General features: G+C 39.7%; 1 protein-coding gene across 4 annotated transcripts in view; it reads left to right on the forward strand.

The window, feature by feature from the left end:
• The first annotated feature begins 380 nt into the window (after positions 1–380).
• Positions 381–23758, forward strand: part of clstn1 (calsyntenin 1) — an 83529-nt gene continuing 60151 nt past the window's right edge. For all 4 annotated transcript variants that reach the window (XM_041207494.1, XM_041207496.1, XM_041207495.1 and 1 more), the window contains exon 1: positions 381–532. In XM_041207494.1, the coding sequence (XP_041063428.1) occupies positions 451–532 (82 nt within the window). In that variant the 5' untranslated portion in view covers positions 381–450. The remainder of the gene's footprint in view (positions 533–23758) is intronic.

Genomic DNA, 23758 nt, shown 5'->3' on the forward strand with positions numbered 1-23758 from the left:
GTAAATGTAAGAAGTTGTTGTCGTGGAGGGGTTGAATAGCCTGTACTGGGGAGTCCTTGCCCCTTTAACTGTCACGTGATGCACCGTTGAGGTGACGTCAGCGGTGACTAGCCGAGAGGGGCCGAGGGAGGGGTGACGTCAGTGAGGGCCGGGCCGGGCATTGGCGGGGAGGAAGGGGTGGTGGGGGGGGGGGGGGTGTGTGTGTGTGTGTGTGTGTGTGTGTGTGTGCCGGGCGAGTGACGTCAGCGGCGGGCGGGACCGAGGGGTGTCGTCAGCGGTGGCAGACGCGGGGGCGGGTCGGATGGGTGACGTCAGCGTGCGGCTCGCGCGCCGGGCGGGGCGGGGCGGGGCGGAGCTGCTCTGGGCTGGGCTGGGCTGCGGGGCGCGCGAGCGAGCGACCGCCATTTTAGCGATCGGCAGCCGGGCGGTGGGAGCGGGAGAAGCGGCAGTATGAATCCGGTCAGGTGTAAACCCTCCGCCTCGATAACCTGCCTCTTACTGACCCTGTCCGTGGCGGTGTCCGCTGGCAAAGGTGAGGAGGATCCCGGTCTCTGTGATTAACCCGGTGTTTTGTGGTGTTGTTTTGTTTCTCTACCCGCCCCCCCTTCTCCCCTCCGCCACCCCGCATCATTCTGCCTGGCGCTCGGCTCCGGCCATGTTCTTGGGGGATGAGGAGCCCCCCCCCCCCCCCCAAAGGATTTATTTTTGTTTTACCTGTCTTGTTTATTTCTGCAGAGGTGATGTGGGCGCGCAGCCTTTTTAAGTGAACACACAGACTATTCGTTGCTTTTATTTGGGCTGAGGAATCCCGGCCCCCCCCCCCCCCCCCCCCCCAGCCCCCAGCCCTCTCTCTCTCTCTCTCTCTTCTCCCCCCCCCCCCCCCTCACATTCTCCATCGGGATGTGAGGAAGGGGCATTCACCCCCGAAGATTTAATTTTAATTAAAATCTCTTGGGGCAGTGCAGGAATCCGTTGCGCCTTGCAGAAAATACTTCCCTGGGTTGAGTTATTTTTTTTTTTTGGTTTTGTTTTGCTCCTCTTCATCGTTTGGTGCTTTGCCTGAGGGTTGGAGATGCGCTTGGGGTGGGGAAACGACCTTGCCTCCTTCCCTCCCTTCATCTCGTTCTTTTTTTTTAAAAAAAAAAAATAAACATATTTAATTTGCGCTTGCAAACCGTTTGCCAGCCTTTTTAAATCTGCAATGCATTCGGAAACACGACCTGTTTTTTTTTTTTCTTTTCCACGGAGTTGTCCCTTTTTTTTCTTCTCTCCCTCCCTCAATTGTGGGTTTGGTCATCTAGGGTTAGCAAAGGGCCAGGCTTTGTTTTTATATAGATCCACATGACGTTACTTTAAACTGCAGTGTGTATTAATCTTAAATATTCATGGTAATTAAAGGATTTTCTGTCTCCCGATGGATTTCCAGTCTAACGTTGAATAAACGCTCCACATTTATTTCCTGGCTCTCCCTGCTCCCGAAAAACAAATCTTTCCTTCTAAGATTGAGCAGTTCTGTCAATTTATATCTTGGTGGACAGCACTGCATCAGTGTAACATTTTTTACCAACCTTTAAATAATTTAAACACCATGCCTTTGATCTCTTTTAACGAAGAAAAGCTTTTTTTTTGGTCATTGACAGCTTGCTCAAAAATTAAAAATGATTGTTACACTATTGTCCATTAAGTTTTCTAAGAGGCTGATAAATGACCATGTCATTCAGACTTTCTTAAAAAAAAGGCTTTAATGTTCATATTAATATTGATTATCCTTTTTAAAGCACAAAAGTCGACGCATTGCAGGTTCTTTGATCTATACCAGTTACTTGTAGTTTAATGGAATGAATCAAATACCAAGCTGTATTTTAATGTTACAATAAGTATCTGAAGGGAAAATTCAGTTGTTTTGTAAAGGTGGTGCATGTAACAGATGTTGTGGGTGGTTCCCACTGGAAAAAAAATACAATTAAAATATTCTATGCTTTATTGTTTTGAATCTTTTATAACTAGATGCTGCATTATAATAGAGTCTGGGCATTAAACTTGTATTTGCAGCCAGCTTTCCTCAGAAACATTATTAAAATCAGAGTATTTCCATCAGTGTTTGTAAAGAATTCTGCAGTCTTTTTTGTTTTGAGTATTTTTATAATGATGTAGAATGATATCAACTGCTTAGGAATTGCTGAATGCTGAAGTAACATTGGAGAACTCCTTTAACAAGCTATTCTAATGTTGTAACTTCAAATGTTAAATCTGCTCTTTTGCATTGCCTAGTTCTGAGAGTTTAGTTTTTGCCCCCTTGCATAATGCTGTCATGTTTGCTGTTGTCACAGAGCAATTTCTGTAAAAATAAAGGGAAAAATTGAAAGGCTATTGATAGCTTGTGGTCTTTTTAGAAAAAGTGCATTGATTCGGAGCGCTGTGTTCAAATTTGTTGTGGATAAGTTTTATTTTAGTTTAACTGTAAATGTTAAATAATTTCTGAATGACTATTAATCTATTTTCTGAGCATTGAGTTGTGAAAAATCTGAAAAATGAGAAGCTGATTCAACAACTTCTAAACTACTTTGGACAGCATTGAGTGGTGTAGTTTGATACTTATATTTTAACAAAATGCCTTATTACGTGGCAAAAACTTGTCAGTTCAATGCATCTTAAAAGTGTACTTTTTCACCAACTTCCATGTCTGCATACAACTGAATACTCAAGGTATCATTTGCAGTGTATGGCTTTTTTGTTTTTGACTGATGGCCGGCCTGGTTAAAGACTTTGTTTAAGGTCCACATTTTTGTTTAGGGTGATTTCAGATTCAGTCAATTCTGCACAGTATTTCAGAATTAAAATGTTTTTTTTCTGATTGCACATAACATAGCCTATGATTTATATGTTGTCTGTTTTCAGCCTATACTATTTCGTACCATGTTACAAGATTTTGTTTTGAGTAGATTGAGATTTTCAGTTACAAACAAAAATACATTTGTTTTGGAATTACTTCATTAGTGGTCTTAGTTGTTAGTGTGTATGTGTGTATCTCTCTCTAAAATTCCTTTGAAACGTTTCATTCCTTCATCCTATCTTTTGTAGTGTCCATAGTTAGATTTTTATCTTTCCAATGCAGATAAAAGTGAATGTCTACAGCTACAATGCATACTTCCATTCTTTTGAAGTGTTTTTTTTAACTACAGGTAGCTGTTATAGAATAACCACTTGTGCAAAATTGAATGATTGAAATCTGATGTAAGGATTTTTTAGATGTTCTTTAAGATCTCAATTCAAATTGGTTCAAAATGAAGGGTTTGACAATGCTGGAAATATTCAACCACTTCATATAGAGTAAGGGTGGCTTAAGATAACGTGAAGCACCTACGAAGAGCAGGAGTGAGAGTTATTGAAGAGAGTGGGAGTAGACTGGGTCTGATTTTTTAACAGGTATTGTGAGTAGGCAGGACACCTTCCTGGCATCATCTTCAACCTTAAAAGCCTCTTCAATTCATAATGGAAAGCAATGCTTGCAGGTTATAAGAGTGTGTCTTTTCACTTTACTCTGATCTAGTACTATTTCTAAACTTGAGGTATAAGTATTTCTAGAGATGCAGTGGGAAACCTGGAGGAAAAGCTTTCTGTTGCATTTCTGACATGATGAGACCTGAATATTTGCACCTATAGTTCCAATATTTAGTGCATCATAAATTTGCTTGCAAGGACACAAGTTAGAAAGTCAACAACCGGTTGTATTTTTAAAAGCTGAGTACAATGTCCAAAGGCGCTTCAAAGAACTGTTATCCCAACAAAATTTGACAGTCACTTAAGGAAGTATTAGGGCAATTGACCAAAAGCTTGGGGTTTCAGCACCAATTGAGCTGAGATAGGGGCACGGTTTAGCAATGTTATGGAGGTGGAAATAGGCAGTATTGGTGATAGTATGGATATGTAATTAAAGCTCATCCTCGGAATAATGACACCAAGGTTGCAAACCGCCTGGATCAGCCTTAGTTGCCAGCAAGAGGAATAGTGTCAATGGCTAGGGAAATGAAGGCACTGACTTCGGTCTTCCTAATTAGTTGGAGGAAATCTCTGCTCACCTAATACTAGACATTGTGAAAGCAGTCTGACAATTTAAAGACAGTGGAGGAGTGGGTGGAAGGAAATGGTGGTGAGAGCTATGTGTCATCAGCGAACATGTGTAAACCAACACAATGTTTTCAAACGTGGCCATCGAGGGGTAGACTGTAAATGAGCATCCATCCCCTGGTCACTTATTCCTAATGGGCCAGCAAAGGTAACGAAGTGGGAAGAGAAGGTATTGAGCTGTTTCTTTGGCTATGACAGGAGGGATGAGAGCCAATTCAAAAGCAATGCAGTGCATAAGATGCCATCTCCTCTTGCAACTGCTCTGGAGCCCACATATTTGGTCAGTCAAATTTCTTGCTGGCCTGGCTTTGTGCTTAAGCATCAGATCTTCAACTGCCATAATGATTCTTTAAGCAATTGTTCTCCTACAGCGTGCACAACTCTCCCTACTAAATGCTGCTGGAGATGTTTGAAAAAGGAATTAAGTTAATTTTGTTTATAGATTGTCTTACAGTGGACAACATGTTATACAATACTTTAATAAAATTAACTACTTTCAGTGTCATGTGACATTGAGAAAGGGATGACCTTCAGACAAGATATACAATGTTTTATATAAAAAAGCAACAAAATGTTATTCCATGGGTTGGAGGTTTGTGTTTGGCTGATCATACAGTAAATTCCTGATCGCGATCAGAAATGAGTGATTTAAGGTCATGTGCTTTCCTGTGCGAAATGCTTATGGAGAGAGATGTCTTTGTTTTACAGGTGGGAGGGTGAATTGCACAATCAATTTAAAAATCATACATTTGTGCACACTTTGCCAACTTATTCTATTATAAATTCAAATTCCTTTTCCTGCATTTAAGTTCTAACTGCACCCCCTCCCTGGTGAATGTATTGCAGTATTACCACTAATGAGTATGGTTACAGTGTGGGCAGTTTACATGGGTAGTTCCTTTTTAAATCACTAACTGAATTATGTCCATGTACCCTAGTCAAAATATCCTTTGGCCTCGAACCCCATTCAGCTAAAGATTTCATTTGATCCTGGTTCCCAGTATGCAACCAAGTCAAGTCTAATAAGATCGTGAGAAGCCTCATGAATTGGGAGTTGTCATAACTTTTGTGATCTGGGTTTGAATCCAGTTTAAACAATTGTAAGTGAATGAGCCCAAGCAGTAGCACAGGTCCCTAACGTTGAAAGTTATATTGATGCTGTGATACTGCTGCACTAGTATAGGGGAGGTCCTTTATCTGACTTGGTGCTTGTCATGCTGGCATTTTATACATCTTGTAAGGTATTCTATTGCTCTTCTCATCCCTTTCCCTAATCACTGATCTGAACTCAGAATTTATTCTCTAATCATGAGTAACATGGTATGTTGGTGCAACTGAATATGTGCTCGAACCTGTAATCGGTACATATTTAAAAACTACCTGTGGCTGCCCTGTAATCAATCCACTTGTAGCAGTTGTATTGCATTTGCTAATCACCAGATAGGGTTTTGTCTTGAGATAATGACTACTGTATCTTCAAACCAGGGTTGACTTTTAGGAAATCAGATATTGCGCACTTAGCTAAGGAACAATATTCTGTATTAAGTTTTCAAGGTCCAGGCATATGCAAAAAATTGATATACAAGTCCTGTTTGTTAGAATTTTAGCATTTCATCCATTTTATAATAGGCAGTGCAAAGTGCGATTGTATTCTCATCAAAGCTATGATTGTATTCTCATTTTCCTGCAATCTGATTTTTTTGATATTACACGTGGTTAGGAGTTAAAATGTTTAGTCGCAACATAGCTGGGTTTAAATATTGAGTTCTGAATTGATGGCAGAAAAAGTACTGAGGAATCAAAAGCAATGAGGTGTATTGCTAATATTCAAAAGTCTTGCAAAAGGAAGCTTAAAAACCATTTGGAAAAATCAAGAGCTGGAAGTTTAATCACCATTTTAAAATATTACTAGCTCTATATTCTCCAGTTCTATTCAATGCTTTGGCAACTTTCATGTTTTTGTTTGCTTTCAACATGTTGAAGTACATCTTTTTTGATGATCCAAAACTATTTAAAATTCAGTTTTTCACTCAATTTGTCTATAACAGTTTTGCCAATTTTATAAAGCAAAACCCTGATGAATAACCAGGTCAGTAATTGTCATTATTTTGGGACCTTCAGTTTGAATATTCCATATGTGTACTAATACAGCTTCACAACTAATGTAAACTGCATCAGAATTGTTAATTGTGATTAGTTTGAATGAGAGAAGTTGAGTTCTTTAACAAAAATGTTATTTTGGAAGGAAGAGCCTGTTGCTTGCTGCCAGAAATTCACCAGTTTTTTATTTGAACAGAAGAAATGTATATTTTTCTAAATTGAATAAACCAGCACAGTAACTTAAATGCCATTTGATTTTGAGAAGTGGTGTATATTCTGCAGTTTAAGAACTTTCTTCAAAACTTGTTTCTGTGATAGCAATGTGATGTGTGGCTTGGTCAGAAGCTTCTGCCTAGGATATATGTACAAGCTGATCAAGACCTTTTGTAAATAGGAAATCTATGCTCATTCTAGAATTATGGAAATGTAAAAAATAAGTATTTTTCACTTGTCTGAAAGTGCTGGCTTTTGATGGGTGGCCTCTTTCATCTAAGTAGTAGTTCTTCATGTGTCAGTCTGGACAATGAGCAGACTGTTCCATTGTTGCTGAGTCTGATCTTGTTCACACCCATAGTGCGCATGTGCACTTTTTAATGAGGATCAGTAGATATCGATTGTAGATAAACAGGAATCCTAGTTGATAGTTTAAATATTTTCTCCCTCTTGGGTTGCTGAGGCCAGTTTTGCACCAACTTGTGCCTTAACAGAGCCTGATTATCTCTGCAAAGACCTGGGATGATTTTGTTTCTGCGGTTTAGTGCTTTACAGACAGATAACTTAAGTGAATTTAAGAAATAACAAAATTTAACATTGTTTGTGGCATATGATTGTGCTGTATCAATTGAACAGCAGATTCCATTTGTCTTTTGATTAATGACATTTACCCTTACTATTGCTTGACCTCAGGATATAGTGGCACAGCAAGTATATTACTGTTATCTCTTATGACTAGACTTTGATTTTGATGTGCCAAATAAACATTCGTTATATTATCAAAGCTCTTCTAAACTTACCAAAATATCTTATTTCTTTGTACAAACCCTGGTATTTCTTTGTACACCCCAGGTATTAATTAAGACTTTATTATTTACATTCCCAAAGCCTTTCTCTAGAGATTTAATTTTGATCCAATATCTACACAATTAAGATCTAATTTTTCATCTGTATGCTTATAGCAAAATGCTTGGCAATAGATAATCTACATTGCTCAAGAGATTGTTGTTGTCAAGGGTGTGCTGATATTTCGTGATCTGGTTAGCTTTAGTAGCTCTCTGGCTCCCAAATGTTATGACACAAGGACAATTTAAGGCTGCACAATAGGATGACTGTTAAAGGCATTACCCAGCATGGTGCCCATGGGGCAGATAAAACCAGCAGAAGAAAGGGAATCTGAGCACAGAACATGCCACAGTTCTTGAAGCCTGCATGAACTAAGTCATTTGAATGTTTTTGTACCTACTAAGTGTTATCATGTCAAGAGATTTACTAGTTTCAGTGAAAAATGTGTACGTGGAGAGAGAATGCAAGCGTTAGAGTGCCATTGACAATGAAGATACTTATAATTGTGTATGAGCAGTGCTTTTAGTGCTAGTCTCTTGAAGCCTTTATTATCTAGTATCAAGCCAGATGTAAAATTGCCGGACTTTGGAAAAACTGGCAGCTGGCTAAATCTGTTTTACGCAGCCTTCCAGATTGCTGGTTTTGGCATGTCCAGGGAGGTTTGCAGTTGGCTGTGTGGGACATGTGCTATGGGAGAAGGTGGCTATAGGGTATATAAAAGTACCTGAAGACAGATACGCCTGGAATGTTCTGAATTTTAAAAAAATTACAACCAAAAGATGGGGCAAGGGAGATAAGATGAACAGAAAAGGTGAACCGTTAACTGCAGTTTTAAGATATTGCATAAATCTTTGATCAGAAACAAAATAAAACATTGAATCAGAATCCTACATGAGGGAAAGACTACTTACAAAAATCAGCTTTTATCTATTTTGCTATTGCACAAGATGCCCATTTTCTCTCGGCTGACAGATTTACTAGCTGCATGCTCAGGAATTTTTGTTTACTAGTGTAGTACTAAGCACAACATAAAGATAGCTTTAGATAGGAGCAAATCGGAGCTCACTGGAGAATGCAATTAAGCCTGGTCACAGTTAATGTTTGAAAACAGAAAGTGAATGTGGAAATTCTTGAAAATAGTAGTTCTGTGTCTAAAACCTGCCACTTTAAGATTTAAAGAATCAGGTAAAATATGGCACTTCTCAGCTGGGGCAGCAACAGGAGGCTATTAACTCCAATTACTGGCAGGGTAAATCAGACTGGATTTGCTGTCCAGTGACTCCTTTCGGGAAATGTATATTTGGATGTTGGTGAGAACAACGTTGGGTTTGGATGTAAAAACAAAAAAACTGCGGATGCTGGAAATCCAAAACAAAAACAGAATTACCTGGAAAAACTCAGCAGGTCTGGCAGCATCGGCGGAGAAGAAAAGAGTTGACGTTTCGAGTCCTCATGACCCTTCGACAGAACTTGAGTAAACATCAACTCTTTTCTTCTCTGCCGATGCTGCCAGACCTGCTGAGTTTTTCCAGGTAATTCTGTTTTTGTTTTGGGTTTGGATGTGATTTCCTGACGACTGCTGTTAATTTAGTGTAACAATGCATTTGATGTAGTGATTGGATAAGGTATTAAGGGGCTTGTGGAACCATAGGCGCAATATATTTTAGGGAGCAAACATTGAAGGTTTGAGATTTGTGGAATTAAATTTATGCACATATGTGTGTTAACCAAGATTGTTTCTCATTTACTTGTGATTTTATTTTTTAGTATCTGTTCAGTTGAAGGATATTAGCACTGAAGTATTGAACATTTTTGCATTCCAGACACCCTAGTGTCGGCACCAAGCGCTGTCAGGTCAGGAATAATGCAGGCAGCTGCAGTGTAACATTCCTTCACTGCCTCATTGAATTGTCTTGGTCTCAACCTCGAAAAACACACTCCTAATGCGCACCCACAACATTTGTATATCCCACAGTAGACAACTTGTGGCCTTTGAATGAAGTTGCCATTTATTTATTGGCTCTGTGCCCACTAGCAACTGGGATAAAGCTGCAGAAACACATTTTGCATAGTAACTTTAGCATAACAGACTAGAAGAATTTAACCCCAGCAGTCTGTGCTGCGTTCCAACTTGGATTGAAGATATTTTTGAGTAATTTGCGCAAATAATCTGAAACAGTAAGTTGCTAGAATCTGGAAAGCATTCTGAATGTGATTCTGGAATAGTGTTAAGTTGTTAATACTAGTATGAGCATTAAGATCCATATGCTGATTTAGTTTGTATTCTCTTGGTAGCAATAAAGGCTTTAGGTGCAATCTGTTGGTGTTAGATTTTCCTTGCCTGGAACACTGGGGAGGTTCCCTTTTATTACTTACACTTGCCTAAAATTAGCCACTGGCTAACCTGATATAGAATGATATTGTTAATGGTTCACCAAACTGATTTCTCCTCTCTTGATGCCAAAAGAATGGTGTGGTTTGACTTACTTTGGTTCACAGTTCTGGCTTTTGGGGAAAATTGAATTTAAGTCAGTAATATTATGACACGCTTCATGTAAAATCACTTTGCCACTAGTAATAAATTTGTAACTACCTGTACTTTTGTCCTTTTTGTACTTTTAGTCTTTCAACATACATCCCAAGTTGGAAAGGCAATTAGAATTGTATTAATGGCTAATTTTTTGCAGTTCCTGCTTTTAGTTTATTTTATTGAAGTCTAATGACAACTTTGATACCACTCTGACTTTGCCCTTTTGACATCAATGGACAGCTAAATGGTAGATAAAGTAAACTTGCTGCCAATTCTGCAGTAAACAGCATGTTATGCCTCAGAAGGAAAGGATCTTTACCCTCTGGCATGCCTTTTTACCACTAATATAAATCCTTCCGATGCAGGAGAAGGGGCAACTAGCTCTTTGACATGTCAAGCAATGATTTCATACTGATGTCATGATGTGTTAAATAGAGTAGGAAGACATATGTCAGACTGCAAAGGAGGAATCCCTACACGATCTGAAGCAAAGCAAATTTTTGAGGGACATGTGAACATAATTTGAAGACTGGTTGAGAGGATTGCATATCAGATGGTGCTTTTTCTTAATGCAGAGTTCAACTTGCAGATGAGCTTGAGCTTTATGGAGTGTTAGGCATACAGCACAGAAGGAAGCCATTCGGCCCATCGAGTCCATGCTGTTGAGTTAATTTGGTTGGTGTGTGATGGAATCCGTGGTCTCAAAGCTTATAATTTTTTGAGACATACCCTAACTAAAAAGTGATGTAGTACAGGCAGACTAAAGAAGGCAGAGGCTAGACCCAGAAGCTGAGAATAGGCAAATATACAGTTGCTGTAGCTGTTATATGCCACAGTGCACTGGGGGGCTGGGAACTGTAAAGAGCCCCTCAGGCTGTATAGATTAAAATGAATGTCTGCCAATGATTGAAATATTCATTGTTTGTTCTGATACACCTTGTGATTCATGTTGTAAAAGTTGAACCTGATTGTATTTTTGTAATGGTGATTTGAAATGGTTCGAAATGTTTTTGAAGATTTATGAATAAAGTATATTTTTGCAAAAAAAAAGTTATTTCAAGATAACAGTGGTGGATCTACATCATCCAGACTGTCATAAGCAGAGTTGAGGAGGTTCTGCAAACATGTGGCATTTTTGGTGAAAACTGTGCCAGGGAACTCTCAGTTGGTTGTGCGCTGCTGTTGGCTGGGGATCAGACTACATCCTGGAAGGAGGGGAGTTGAAATTCCTCATGAAGACAACTGAGTTTTGAAGAACTTTGACAGGGATCGATGACTTATAGGTTGGTGGCTTACTGCATCAATACATAAGATCTGTCTTAGGTGTACATGTAGTTTATAATCGGCCACAATTTGTCTGTTAATCCATGTTTAATTTGTATTGATTTTGGGTTTTTGAATAAAGGTGATTATCTAAGTTAGTATTTAGTGTTTGTTTTGTTTGAAAGATTTTGTTTTAAGTCGTGGGATCTTGTGGCTTATTTCAGCAAATAATTCGGATTTCGGATCCCTTTTTAAAAAAAAAAGTAGTGACTGGTCTCTACTGAGATTGTAAATGGTATAAAAAAGAAACCTGAGCTTTTCAGGAGTCAAGATATATGAAAATGCAAAGAAGTTACCTTTGAAAAATGAAAGGAAACCAGGTTCTCATCACTTACTTTTGCCATTTACTAGTAAGAAAAATTATGTTGAGACCATTAAGTCCCAACTTTTTCATTGTACTGATTTTAAATGTTGGGAATCGCTCAAGTGTAATTGGAGATTGCAGATTCTGATGGAAGCATGCTTTAACAAAATCCTTTTCAAGTACAGTAATTTTTTGATACATGTAACCATCATTGGTAAAACATTTGAAGCCATTTTAGGACAAATTTTAAAGTGATTCTGCTGCGGCTCTTATTCCCAATAAACGTTTTCTTAGCCTCTAAAACCACTTGAATTCTGAATCTTTATTGGCATAAGTAGACTCACTTCTTGAGTTGTTACATGTTGATATTCCTATGATCTCTTGTCCTGTGATTCAAATCAGGACTTTACCATATAACGCCTCTTATTCTGGCGCACTACAATTAAACCATCTGCATGGGCAGCCTCCCTGCAATTGGCCTGCAGCTCCCCGCCAACATCGAAGAGCATTCACAGCCCAATAAAAGGCCAAGTCTATCAGTCAAGCTGGTTTCTGGATGTGCAACCTGCTGGGGAGAAAAAGACACACACAAACTGTGTTTTAATGTCACAATGTGCAGGCTCAACTGAAACATCTCCAACCTGCCAGGCTAGTTTGTTTTTAATTCTGTAACGTTCCCTTGAGTGAATCATATTGGCCCTCGGGTAATAGCATAGACAATCCTGATCTGTCAGAATAAAGTAGAGGCAGGAGTAGGTTATGCAATTTGCATGTATCTTAATTGAAGTACATAAACTTGCATTACATTGCCAGTAAATCCTTTCTTTCTCATGCCCCCTTCCCAAATAGGCCATTACAAGTTAATTTTTTTTCACCATGAAAATGATAGTAAAAGCCTATTTTTATTGGCATTACTCTAGGTAGGTCTAACAATGGGACCATTGTCTAAATCCAGAAAACAATGGCCGCACTCAGTTCTGCTGGCTTTTCTTACGCAGTGAAAATTAGATGTTCAGTGTAACTGCTATATTAAATATGGCACAATGAGTGAGCATTGCTGAGCTCACTGGTGTTCTCAAAAATACTTGTGCTTAAGTAATTTGGCTGATTCACTGCTACATAGAAAATGGAGACATTTCAAAAAATGTAATTTTAAAACTATTCTCTTAAATTACAATCCTGATTTGCATGCACCCTCATTTTGGCCCCTTACAATTTTTTTGGTATTTTGGGGAAAATTAAGCTAGTGAATATTTAAATTTTGGATTGTGGAATACCTGGTGCAGTTACTATGTTTTGAGTAATTGAGATGGGTAACAGTTCTCACATGTTTACATGTGCACCTTTAGTAGGACTTGCCTGATAATCTAACATGGTAGAGTGGGAATCTTACTGGATTTCACCCCACTCCGCACTTTAAGCCAAGCTTTGCACCATTGCTGTGTTTCGCCAGCTCACCAAGTTGTGACATTCTAATCTTCCTGCTCTCTTGTGACTTGGTTTCACACTGGGTCATGTGTTTTTGGGAAAAAAAAATCAAGCATGTAGCAAGGTAGTCAACATCCATAAAGAGAGAGTTTACGGTATTTTGATTGCATACCCTTCATCAACAACTTGCATTTATAATGTGACTCCAGAGAAAATCATCCCAAAACACTTCAGAGGCGTAATCGATGCTGAAGTGAAGGAGAAAACAATTAAAAGTGGTCACATTGGTTTTTAAATACAGGGCCTGGATACAAACACAGTTTCTCAATGTGTTTCCACTTCAGTTCATTTTTGACTGATGGTGGCCATGGTCATTGTAATGTATGATTTTAAAGACATTTTTGCCATTTCTTCTGAATTGAACAATTATGAACTTCTCAAACCAGCAGATTTTATATTTTAGTATTTACTACATTACAAAATTTCCACTAAATAGCACCTTGTACTTCAGAGCTGAATTCACTTATAGCTAACAACTTCTGCGCACTATAATGTTTGCACTGCAAAATTTCATGCATTCTACTAATTGTAACTCTTTTAATCTGTAATTAGTTTAAAAACAATGTTATCTATTTGTGACAGTACTATTTCCGTGCATTTGAGGAATTTATCTGTTGCCTTGTTCCTGCAGAAATCCTCTCCCTCTGCTGTTTACATAGGCAATTATATTTAACCTCCTTAGTCTATGTGGAAGGCAGTCTGTTGTGGTTTTCATGCCCTCTTTAAATTGCACCTGATAAGCTACAGGCATGTAAATGAAGTGGGCATCATACATCAGTCCGCAGACCACATCTGGGCTGTAAGGTAGGATGTTTCCTCACAGCTCATAAACAACCTAGTGGGATTAATTCGGTCTGATTTAACTAGACCAACAGTCTCTGTGGCTGTTGGTCTTAAGTAACACAGTATATTCATAATTTCCAGACCCTCAGGATATAAATCTTGAATTGTTTTTAAGAATAGTTTTATATCACCGCATTTTTGCTCAGATTGTTACTGCAGTATGCTGGGGGTACTGACACTATGCAATCTCCTCTGTTTACTTTGCATGATGGATTCAGTTACAGGTACAAAAAAGTTAGATGATCCGGCCATGAGTCTTCCACAATATTGGGAAGATTGTACGAATCAGGAATGGAAAATGCATACTAGTGGCTGTATACTCTCGGCATGCCTGTGGCCAGAAAAATTCCCAACTGCTGGTAGATTGTAATGCCAGAGGTGGCAAATTAATTTACCTGCACATCTGCTTTCAAGTAACTGGCCGCCTCAATCCTCCACACCCTGCAGTGCCTTTCCATTTGTTGCAAATTTCTATTCCTTGACTTTTTCACGCAAAATTACATTAGCTTTCATTAAATTGAATCCACTTGAAATTTCCTGTGGGGATCTGAATGTTCAGATTACTTAATTTTTGTTTATTTTTAATAAGCGAAAATATATACTTACAAGAAATCCTTGGTTAACGTTGTTAATTGGTTCCTGGAAAATGCAATGTTACATGAAACGATGTTGTGAAACATGGGTGCAGTGTTATAAACAGAGTTACCGTCTGAAGGAAGGTTTTTGGAGTATGCATTTCCATACCAACATGCACATTAACATTTTGAAGTTACAAAAACAGGATAGGTTATTGTTGATGTTTTCTAACGTGAGAAAACTAAGAAAACATCAAAGTTTGGGTACTCGTCAAGCTGTGGAGCAAAAGCAGAAATGCTGGAAAAACTCAGCAGGTCTAACAGCATCTGTGGAGAGAAAGACAGTTTATGTTTTGAGCCCGTATGATTCTTCAGAGCTGAAGCTGTGGAGCCCTGTCTCACTTAGAGAAATGGATGAATAGTAGTGGAGGTGGGTTTTATTGGAAGTCGGGAGGACGTTTGGAAGGGGTTTTTGAAGACTCTTTGCTAAGAATCCTTTAAAAGGATACAGTGGTGAGGCTTTTAAGAATTTTTCCAATGACAGCTGCATGTTTGCTTTTATTCTTTTCTCCCTGTAACAGTTGACTGCATTGTGTTAGGAAATAGAGATAGTTAAGTAAGTTACATTGATATTTGCAGGTGTTAGGAATGAATTTTAGCTTTAATGTTTAAGTTTGATTTGTATTTCTGTATCTGTGTTAAGAAAGGTCAAATGGCGTTTTAGTTCCACTTTAAAAAGGTGCTTGTGTTTGTAATGAGCTTTACGACTCCTAAAGAGAAGGTAAACATACAAGGGGAGAAGAATTGGACTGTTGCGAAGCGCAGGGGGCCAGAGAGGCAGGCCCCTTCCACATACACACAAGAAGAGAAACAGCAGTTTGTTTAGAAGCTGTTGGAGTTTAGCTGGTTTTGAAATTGCTGCCAGGAGAGACTGGAGCAAAGGGGACAGATAGCCAGTCCCAAGCTAATGAAAACCCCAAAAATCCAGGGCAGTGGAAAAGATGAAAGTCCAAAGTAGATCTGTTCAAAGGAAGGACAGGAACCTGGAAAAGGTCCTGTAAGTGAGAGGCAGAGAGGCTCCAAGCTTCAGATTTAAAGAGACAAAAACTGCAGAAAGCAGATCTAAAGTGAGAATAGCTTGCAAGAGGCAAGAAGGTCCAAAGAGACAACTGAAGGTCTGTAATTCCTTGCTATGGGCATGTGAAGCAGTGGTGTATTGTTGATGGCTGAGTCAGTGAGAGAGTGTGTGGAAGACAGCTTGAATGCATGTGGTGACCCAGGGAAGTGGAACATCAGGAGAGTTCAAAACCCTGGAGGTGGACCCTTGCAGAAAGTGTTTGGGAGAAGAGTCCAAGGTAAGGTCTTGGAGAGAGGAGATTGGAAACCCACATGTGAAGGACGGAATTCAGTGAGACTGGTTGACTCACAGTGCGATGAGCGTCTGGAGGGAGTTGATGAGAGATCCAGAGCACCTGATTGAGGTGGCATCTGTCATTGATTTCAGAGTGTGGTGTGTCTGACCACTGGGCACCATAGATTTTCATGGACAGTGTACCTACTTTGGACATTAGAGTATAATTTCTTTTGTAACTTGTGTTATCCTTACAAATGTATATATATCTGTAAAGGTATGGTTGTGGGTGAAGGAGTATTGTAATATAGTTCATTTTGTTGAATAAATGGTTTTATTCTTTTGTTAAAAGTTCTTCAGCTGACTCCTGTGACTCTGTCCAGAAGCTACTCTCCACATACCTAAACAAACAAGTTAAAGTTCAGATTTATCAAGCTGGGTTCCACTCTGGGATCAGGCTTGTCCAGAGGTAACCTCAGCTGGGATCATAATAATTGTTAATGCTTCTGTTCCCTCTTGAACTACATGCTCTGTCAGGGTTGTTTTCATCAGTGATGGCCATTGCCTCTTCAGGCTTTTTAAGGTATCACCTGAGTGATCTTGAGATAAATGTCTTGGTTGTTCTTGCTCATCATTCTCTCCCTCTACAGCCTTCTGTTTCATTTGTTTCAGTTTCTTGGTAGGCAAGACCTCTGCATGGGAGGCAAGCAACTCTGCAGCATCCTTGGTGTTTTAGCTCATCCAATCCAATTTGCTTGCTGTTTCTACAATTACCCCTTGGATTTTCTCAATAGGTTCCACATAGCCTTTGGCTCTGACATAACCTGGCCCCAACTTAGTCCACACATTGGATGAGGTAACTTTATTTCATGTCATAGTGATGTTATCAGTAGCCTTAACAATGTTATAATTCCAAAATCCCTTTAGGGTAGGAGCATCAGTTTTCCTGACGGCCTATCTGAAAGGTCTTCTATGATAATAGGCCTTGAAAGTTGCAATCACATCTTGATCCACAGGCTGTTCAAATAACCTTGCCAGCAAAGCATTGTGCCTCATGGACAATGCACCTGGCCATCCTACTGCTCTTGATGACCTTGATGACAATTTCAATGTAGGAAGATCACCTTGACATTATTGCTGAGGCCATCAAGAGCAGTAGGATGGCCAGGAGCATTGTCCACAAGATCATTTGTTGAACAATAATCCTTGACAGCTGGACAAAAATAGGATGGAAACAATCTTCAAAAATTGCTTGGGTTACCCATGCTGCCTTGTTTACCCTCCATTCAACAGCTAACTTGTTCTTTGAATTACCCTTCATTATCCTTGGTGTTTGGGAATGGTACACAAGCATTGGCTTCACTTTAAAATCACCTGCTGCCTTTCCACCAAGGAGCCGTATCAAATGATCCTTTGCTGCTTTAAAGCCTAGCACACATCAAGAGAAGATAAGAGTATCTTCTTCAGAAGAAAGAAGGCATCCTTCTCCAGAATAAATCAGTTTCAACAATATTAAATACTTGTTGAGTAGTGTATCCAGCCTTCTCCAATGGTTTCATTGAATGTTTTAATGAAGGATTCAACTGCTTTATCATTGATGCAGACAGCTTCCCTACTTCCGGCAATGTTATGCAAGTTATGCTACATGTTCTTTGTAGCTTGCAAACTACCCACAACTTGCATTAAATGGTTCTATGTTTGAACTTTCGCATAGTCTTTATGATCATAGAGTTCACACAGTCTTTTCTTGAATAAGCATTAAACTAAGAGGCAATCATTAAGTTTGTTCAATCCAAATGATTAGCAGTCTTTCCATGTCTATCTAAATTTCACTGATTTGTTTCCACTTACTAGGTTTCATCTCAATCATATTGCAAACATACTGACATTTAAACTATTCTGGAAAATTGAATCATAGTGTAACATAGTGTAAATGCACTTAATTTGAAGGCTGTGGGACAAAATGTGAGCAGCCTGCTCCTGTCTCTTAGCTAGGATGGACACAAGAACACTGACACTTTTCCTCTTATTGGTTTGAGATGATTGGTTCCATGTTCTGACTTCTTGTCTCGGACCAGGATTTGATCACATGAACTAAATTGGTACATTACTGAGCACTGCTTCATTGTCAGGTGTACTTTTGGATCAGGTGTTGAGTTTAGACCCCATCTGTTATGATGGATCTCTGGCATGATGTAAAGAGCATCAAGAATTCCTTCAAATGCTGGTCAGAGTTCATCTCTCAACTAACATCATCAAATGAAGACTAACTGGACATTTGTCTTCTGTTAATATGGGTTTTTACTGCGGGCAGATTGGCCACTCTCTCTGCAAACAATAGACGATCATCACATTACTGATTAATTGGCTGTGCAGCACTTCATGTGATTCCTAGTTCGGTGATTGACAGTTATAATTGGAGGGGAGTTTGGATGAGCTTATGTCCAGCTTCTTCATGGCAGTGTGAATCCCAATTAGAATATTACTACCATATTTAAACATTAGCCAGTGATGCAGTGTGTTCTGATGCCCCTTACCACAGAATTCTAGGATAATAGCTTACAGCATTTCTAGGGCTGGGTGGAGCTTGAGTGACCCCTGACAAGACCTAATGTGTTACGTGGGCAGTTGCAGGCCTGGAAGAACTAAGCTGGCTCGTTTATTTAGGATGGAAGGCTTGTATAAAAAGACAAGTATTTCAGTTTTCAAGTCAAATATATAAAGTCGTAACTTATGATATAGCAGATGATGTGTGCCGGGCGGATCAAATCCACGAGGGAAACTTGATCATGCGGTTGCAACTGTTTTGCAATTTGTATTTCATTTCAAGGTGCGTGCCTGAATTCTGAAGTAATAACACTACCACAGCTTGAGGTTTTTAGAAAACTAAATTAAATATTTATTAACAAAAAAGATTTCAAGCACATCAATCTACAAATTACTACTACAATAACTCCTGAAACCCCTAATTAATCTCGCTCCCAGTTACACCTTTTAAGGCAACTATAAAAGCAAATAGATTTAAACAGACCCAGGCAAAGCAACGCAATACCCTGGACAGGAGAATTCAAAGTGAGTTTTCTCAGCTTCGGTTCCTGTAGACAGCAGCTTGATGCACAGAGGCTGGAGGCTTTTCATACTTGTTTTAGATCTTCAAATGCTTTCTCCCCTCTCACACATACACGTTTCTCCCTTGTTAATGCAAATTCCATTGTTCCGATATGTCTTTGGAACTTTACCTTTCTCATAAAATTAGTACTATGAAAAGATTTATATTATCGGTAACCTTTTATTTTTCTCAAACACACTGTTTGGTTTAGCTTCTTCTGGCTAGGTGTAACATCTTACCATCTCTTTGAAATTTAAACTAACCTAATTTATCTAAAAATACACATTTTCCTTAGACCTCACATTCTAAAACTTAGCCGTGTTTATGTATTTAGCATTTCAAACCTAACTCCTGGTTGATGACTCTCAACCTTCAGACCAGCTGTCTCCAGTTGAATTAAATAGCTTTTTTTCTCTCTCTCTGTCTCTCTCTCTCCCTCTCTTTCCGTCCGTCCTCCTCTTTTTCGTGTGCTTTCTTAACCTACCTTTGCAATAAATCACTAACATTGAGAATTATTATATTTTCATGACAGTAACAATGAGGCCAGTGTTTTGAACAGTAAGCTGCCTATTCAGCAATCTATAGCCTGAGGGATTATGAATAGCTGATCTGACAAATAAAATGAGACTTCATAGAAAATACCAAGACAAAATTGAATGTCTGGGTGTGTCATTTTGTCTGCTTTGACAGCCCCTACTCAATAGGTGTGTGAAATTACTTATTTCAGCATGTCAATGCTGTTGGGTTTTTTAAACGATCCCTGAAGCTATTTGTTTGAACAAGTGCTATACACAGGTTCTCTTATAACTTTTTAAGAGTAGTTGTCTACTGAGTTTTTGAATTGTGTTGAGATGCCATCTTGCAGATCAGGTGTTAAACTGACACCCTCAGGTAGATGTAAAAAAACCCATGACACAATTCAAGGAAGAGCAGGGTAGTTGTTCCCTCGGTGCCTTGGCCAAGGTTTATCCATCAAGCAGCATAGCTAAAATCTTGCCCCACTGTTTATCTTGCAGTTGGTGAGGTGTTGCTGTGTGCAAATTGGTTGCTGTATTTACCTACATTTCATCAGTGACTGCAATTCGAAAGCACTTGATTTGCTTAAAGTTATTCAGAAGGCCTGGAGGCCATGAAAGGCACTGCATAAATGCAAGACTTTTCTTAATCTACTCATGGATTTGGTGTACTGATTGCAGATTATCTCATTGCCTCAATATCTACATTCCTTATGTTTAACTGTTGAAGGCTTTTAGTAAAGATGTAAAATTTGCCTTGCTGTGATTGTGGTGTGTGTTTAAAAACATAGCCACTTGTGATACTGAAGTATCTGTATCATAGAATCTGTACTATACATTATGAAACAGAACATGGCAAAATTCACATGAAATATTCCAATTCACTTTTAAATATATATTAAATGACTAGTTAGCTGTAGAGTTTAACACTGCTAGTTGCTTTCCTTTACACACTTCCAGCTTGAACATGGACAAAAGAGCTGAACTCCAGAGGTGAGGTGAGAGTGACTGCCTTTGACATGAAGGCAACATTTGACCGAGTGTGGCATCAAGGAGCGCTAGCAAAACTGGGATCAATGGGAATTGGGGAAAACTCCTCTGCTGGTTGAAGTCATACCTAATACAAAGGAAGATGGTTGTGGTTGTTGGAGGTCAATCATCTCAGTTCCTGAGCATGATGCAGGAGTTACTCAGGGTATTATCTTAGGCCCAACCATCTTAGCTGCTTCAATGACCTACCTTCCATCATAAGGTCAGAAGTGGGAATGTTCACTGATGATTGCATAGTGTTCACCATTTACAACTTCTCATACGGAAGCAGTCCATGTCCAAATGCAGTATGACCTGGACAATATCCAGGCTTGGGCTGACAAGTGGCAAGTAACATTTGCACCACACAAGTGCCAGGCAATGACCATTTCCAACAAGATAGGATATAACCATTACCCCTTGACGTTCATAGCATTACCATTGTTGAATCCCACGCTATATAAACATCCTGAAGTTTACCATTGACCAGAACCTGAACTGAACTAGCTATATAAATACTCTGGCTACAAGAACAGGTCAGAGGTTAGGAATCCTGCGATGAGTAACTCGCCTGCTGACTCCCCAAAGCCTGTCCTGCATCTACAAGGCACAAGTCAGGCGTGTGATGGAATGCTCCCCACTTGCTTGGATGAGTGCAGCTCCAACAGCACTTAAGAAGCTCGACACCATCCAGTACAAAGCAGCCCACTTGTTTGGCACCCCATCCACAAACATTCACTTTCTCCACCACTAGCACACAGTGGCAACAGTGTCTCCCATCTACAAGATGCACTGCAGGAACTCACCAAAGCTCCTTTGACAGCCCCTTCCAAACCCATGACCGCCACCATCTGGAAGGACAGTTGCAGCAGATACATGGGGAACTTGCAAGCAGTGGTGTTTCCTCCAAGCTGCACCATCCTGACCTGGAAAAATATCGCTGTTGCTTCACTGTCACTGGGCTAAAATCCTGGAAGTCCCTTCCTAACGACACTGTGGGTGTACTTCCACCACATGGACTGCAACGGTTCAAGAAGGCAGCTCACCACCACCGTCTCAAGGGCGATTAGGAATGGGCAATAAATGCCAGCCTAGTCAGTGATGCCCACAAAGAGAATTTTTTCAAAAAGTTGCCCAACAAAATCTTAATGAGTTTTGCATTTATTGACACATTCTGGAAAGTGTAAGAATATTTGAATAATGCTAGAACTGATTATTTTTAAAGGAAGGGATGTGAATTTTCTCTGACCCCTCAACCCCTTCCCTCTTTGCTCCAACCAACCAAAAAATAAAGCAGCTTCCCGTCAGCCATGGTTTAATTTGTAGCGCACACCCCTCGGAGTCAGGAAATTCTGGGGTCAAGTCCCATTCCAGGACTTGAGCAGAAAAATCAAGGCTGACACTCCAGAGTGGTCTAAGGGAATGTTGCACTGTCAGTGATGTTTTCTGGATGAGATGTTAAACTGACTCGCTCAGGTGTATGCAAAAAATTCCTATTTCAAAGAACAAGTTATCCCTAGTGTCCTGTCCAATATTTATACTTCAGTTAACATAACCTTTTTTTTAATCTGGTCATTGTCATATTGTTTGTGGAAACTTGCTCTGTGCAAATTGGCTGCCTTATTACCTATATTACAACAACAACTACACTTCAAAGTGCTTTGAGACATCCAGTCGTCATGGAAGGTGCTATATAAATGCAAATGTCTTTTTCATGAAACTTTTTTTTAACCTTACCTGATGCTGTTCTTATATCTTGGTTTTGTGTGTATTGGGGAGTCAGGTTTAGGGGAGAACAAGGTTTCTGCTGAATCATTACTTGACAGTTGCAATAATTCATATGGATATACTGAGTGACTTTACAGCTGATCTCTTGTCAAATGATCTGCTTACTGCTTGATCTTGTGCATGACAAATGGCTAATTGCTTGTTACCAGAAAGCTGCTGACAGTGAAAGCATAGACCATTGATTTAGACTGTGGTAGAAAAGCTAAGGATGCTAAGGAAAACCCACAACTGCATTTGAGAGATGGCTGTGGGAGAAGTGCAACCCAGTCCATCCAAGTTCTGACAAATAATTTTCTTCTTGTATTTATTCACTAAATTGTCTTTGAATTTTGTTGGTCTTTCATTTAGATACTCCTAATCCAACTTACTTCCTTACCTCCCCCTCTTTTTGACAGGGCTGACTCTTGCCTGGGTATAATTGATAGGTTTTGAGACCTTCCTGTACCTTGGCCAAATTATCCTTTCATGTACCAGTCCCAAGAATTGTGTAGAGTGAGTCTGTTGGGGTGTTCACTCTGTTCCCATACTTCAGAGCAAAGGAATGCTGATGCAAGTTGTTTTCCAATTTTACTTTCACTCCTAGCTGAATTCCTGAAGGACAAAAACAAACCCAAAACTTTCTAATCTTCGTAGGTCAGTTACACATCTATACTATTTGAGATATTCTGTAAGGTTTTCCAAATGTTTAGCAATTTCTTTTATTCGTTCATGGGATGTGGGTGTTGCTGTCTAAGCTGGCATTTATTGCCCACCCCTTGAGAAGGTGTGGTGAGCTGCCTTCTTAAACCGCTGCAGTCTATGTGCAGTAGGTATGCCCACAGTGCTGTTAGGGAGGGAGTTCAGGATTTTGATCCAGCGACAGTGAAGGAACAGTGATATATTGCCAAGTCAGCATGGTGAGTGGCATATAGAGTCATAGTCATAGAGGTCGACAGAACAGGAAATGGCCCATCGAGTCTGTGCCGGTCAAACAAGTACCTAACTATTCTAATCCCATTTTCCAGCTCTGGACCCATTGCCTTGTATGTCATGGCATCGCAAGTGCACATCCAAATACTTAAATGTTATGAGGATTTCTGCCTCTATCACCCTTTCAGGCAGTGAGTTCCAGATTCCCACCATCCTCTGGGTGAAAAAATTCTTCCTTACATCCCCTCTAAACCTCCTGCCCTTTACCTTAAATCTATGCCCCCTGGTTATTGATCGCTCCACCAAGGGGAAAAGTTCCTTCTTGTCTACCCTATCTATGCCCCTCATAATTTTATATACTTCAATCATGTCCCCTCTTAATCTCCTCTGCTGTAGGGAAAATAACCCCAGTCTATCCAATCTCTCCTCATAATGAAAACTCTCCAGCCCAGGCAACTTCCTGGTAAATCACTACTGCACTCTCTCTAGTGCAATCTCATCCTTCCCATAATGCGGATTCCAGAACTGCACGCAATACTGTAGCTGTGGCCTAACCAGCGTTTTATACAGTTCCAGCATAACCTCCCTGCTCTTATATTCTATGCCTTGGCTAATTAAGGCAAGTATCCCACATGCCTTCTTAACCACCTTATCTACCTGTCTCGCTACCTTAAGGGATCACTGGATATACACACCCAAGGTCCCTC

This window comes from Carcharodon carcharias, chromosome 15 (assembly GCF_017639515.1).
Source record: "Carcharodon carcharias isolate sCarCar2 chromosome 15, sCarCar2.pri, whole genome shotgun sequence".
NCBI classification, from domain to species: Eukaryota; Metazoa; Chordata; class Chondrichthyes; order Lamniformes; family Lamnidae; genus Carcharodon; species Carcharodon carcharias.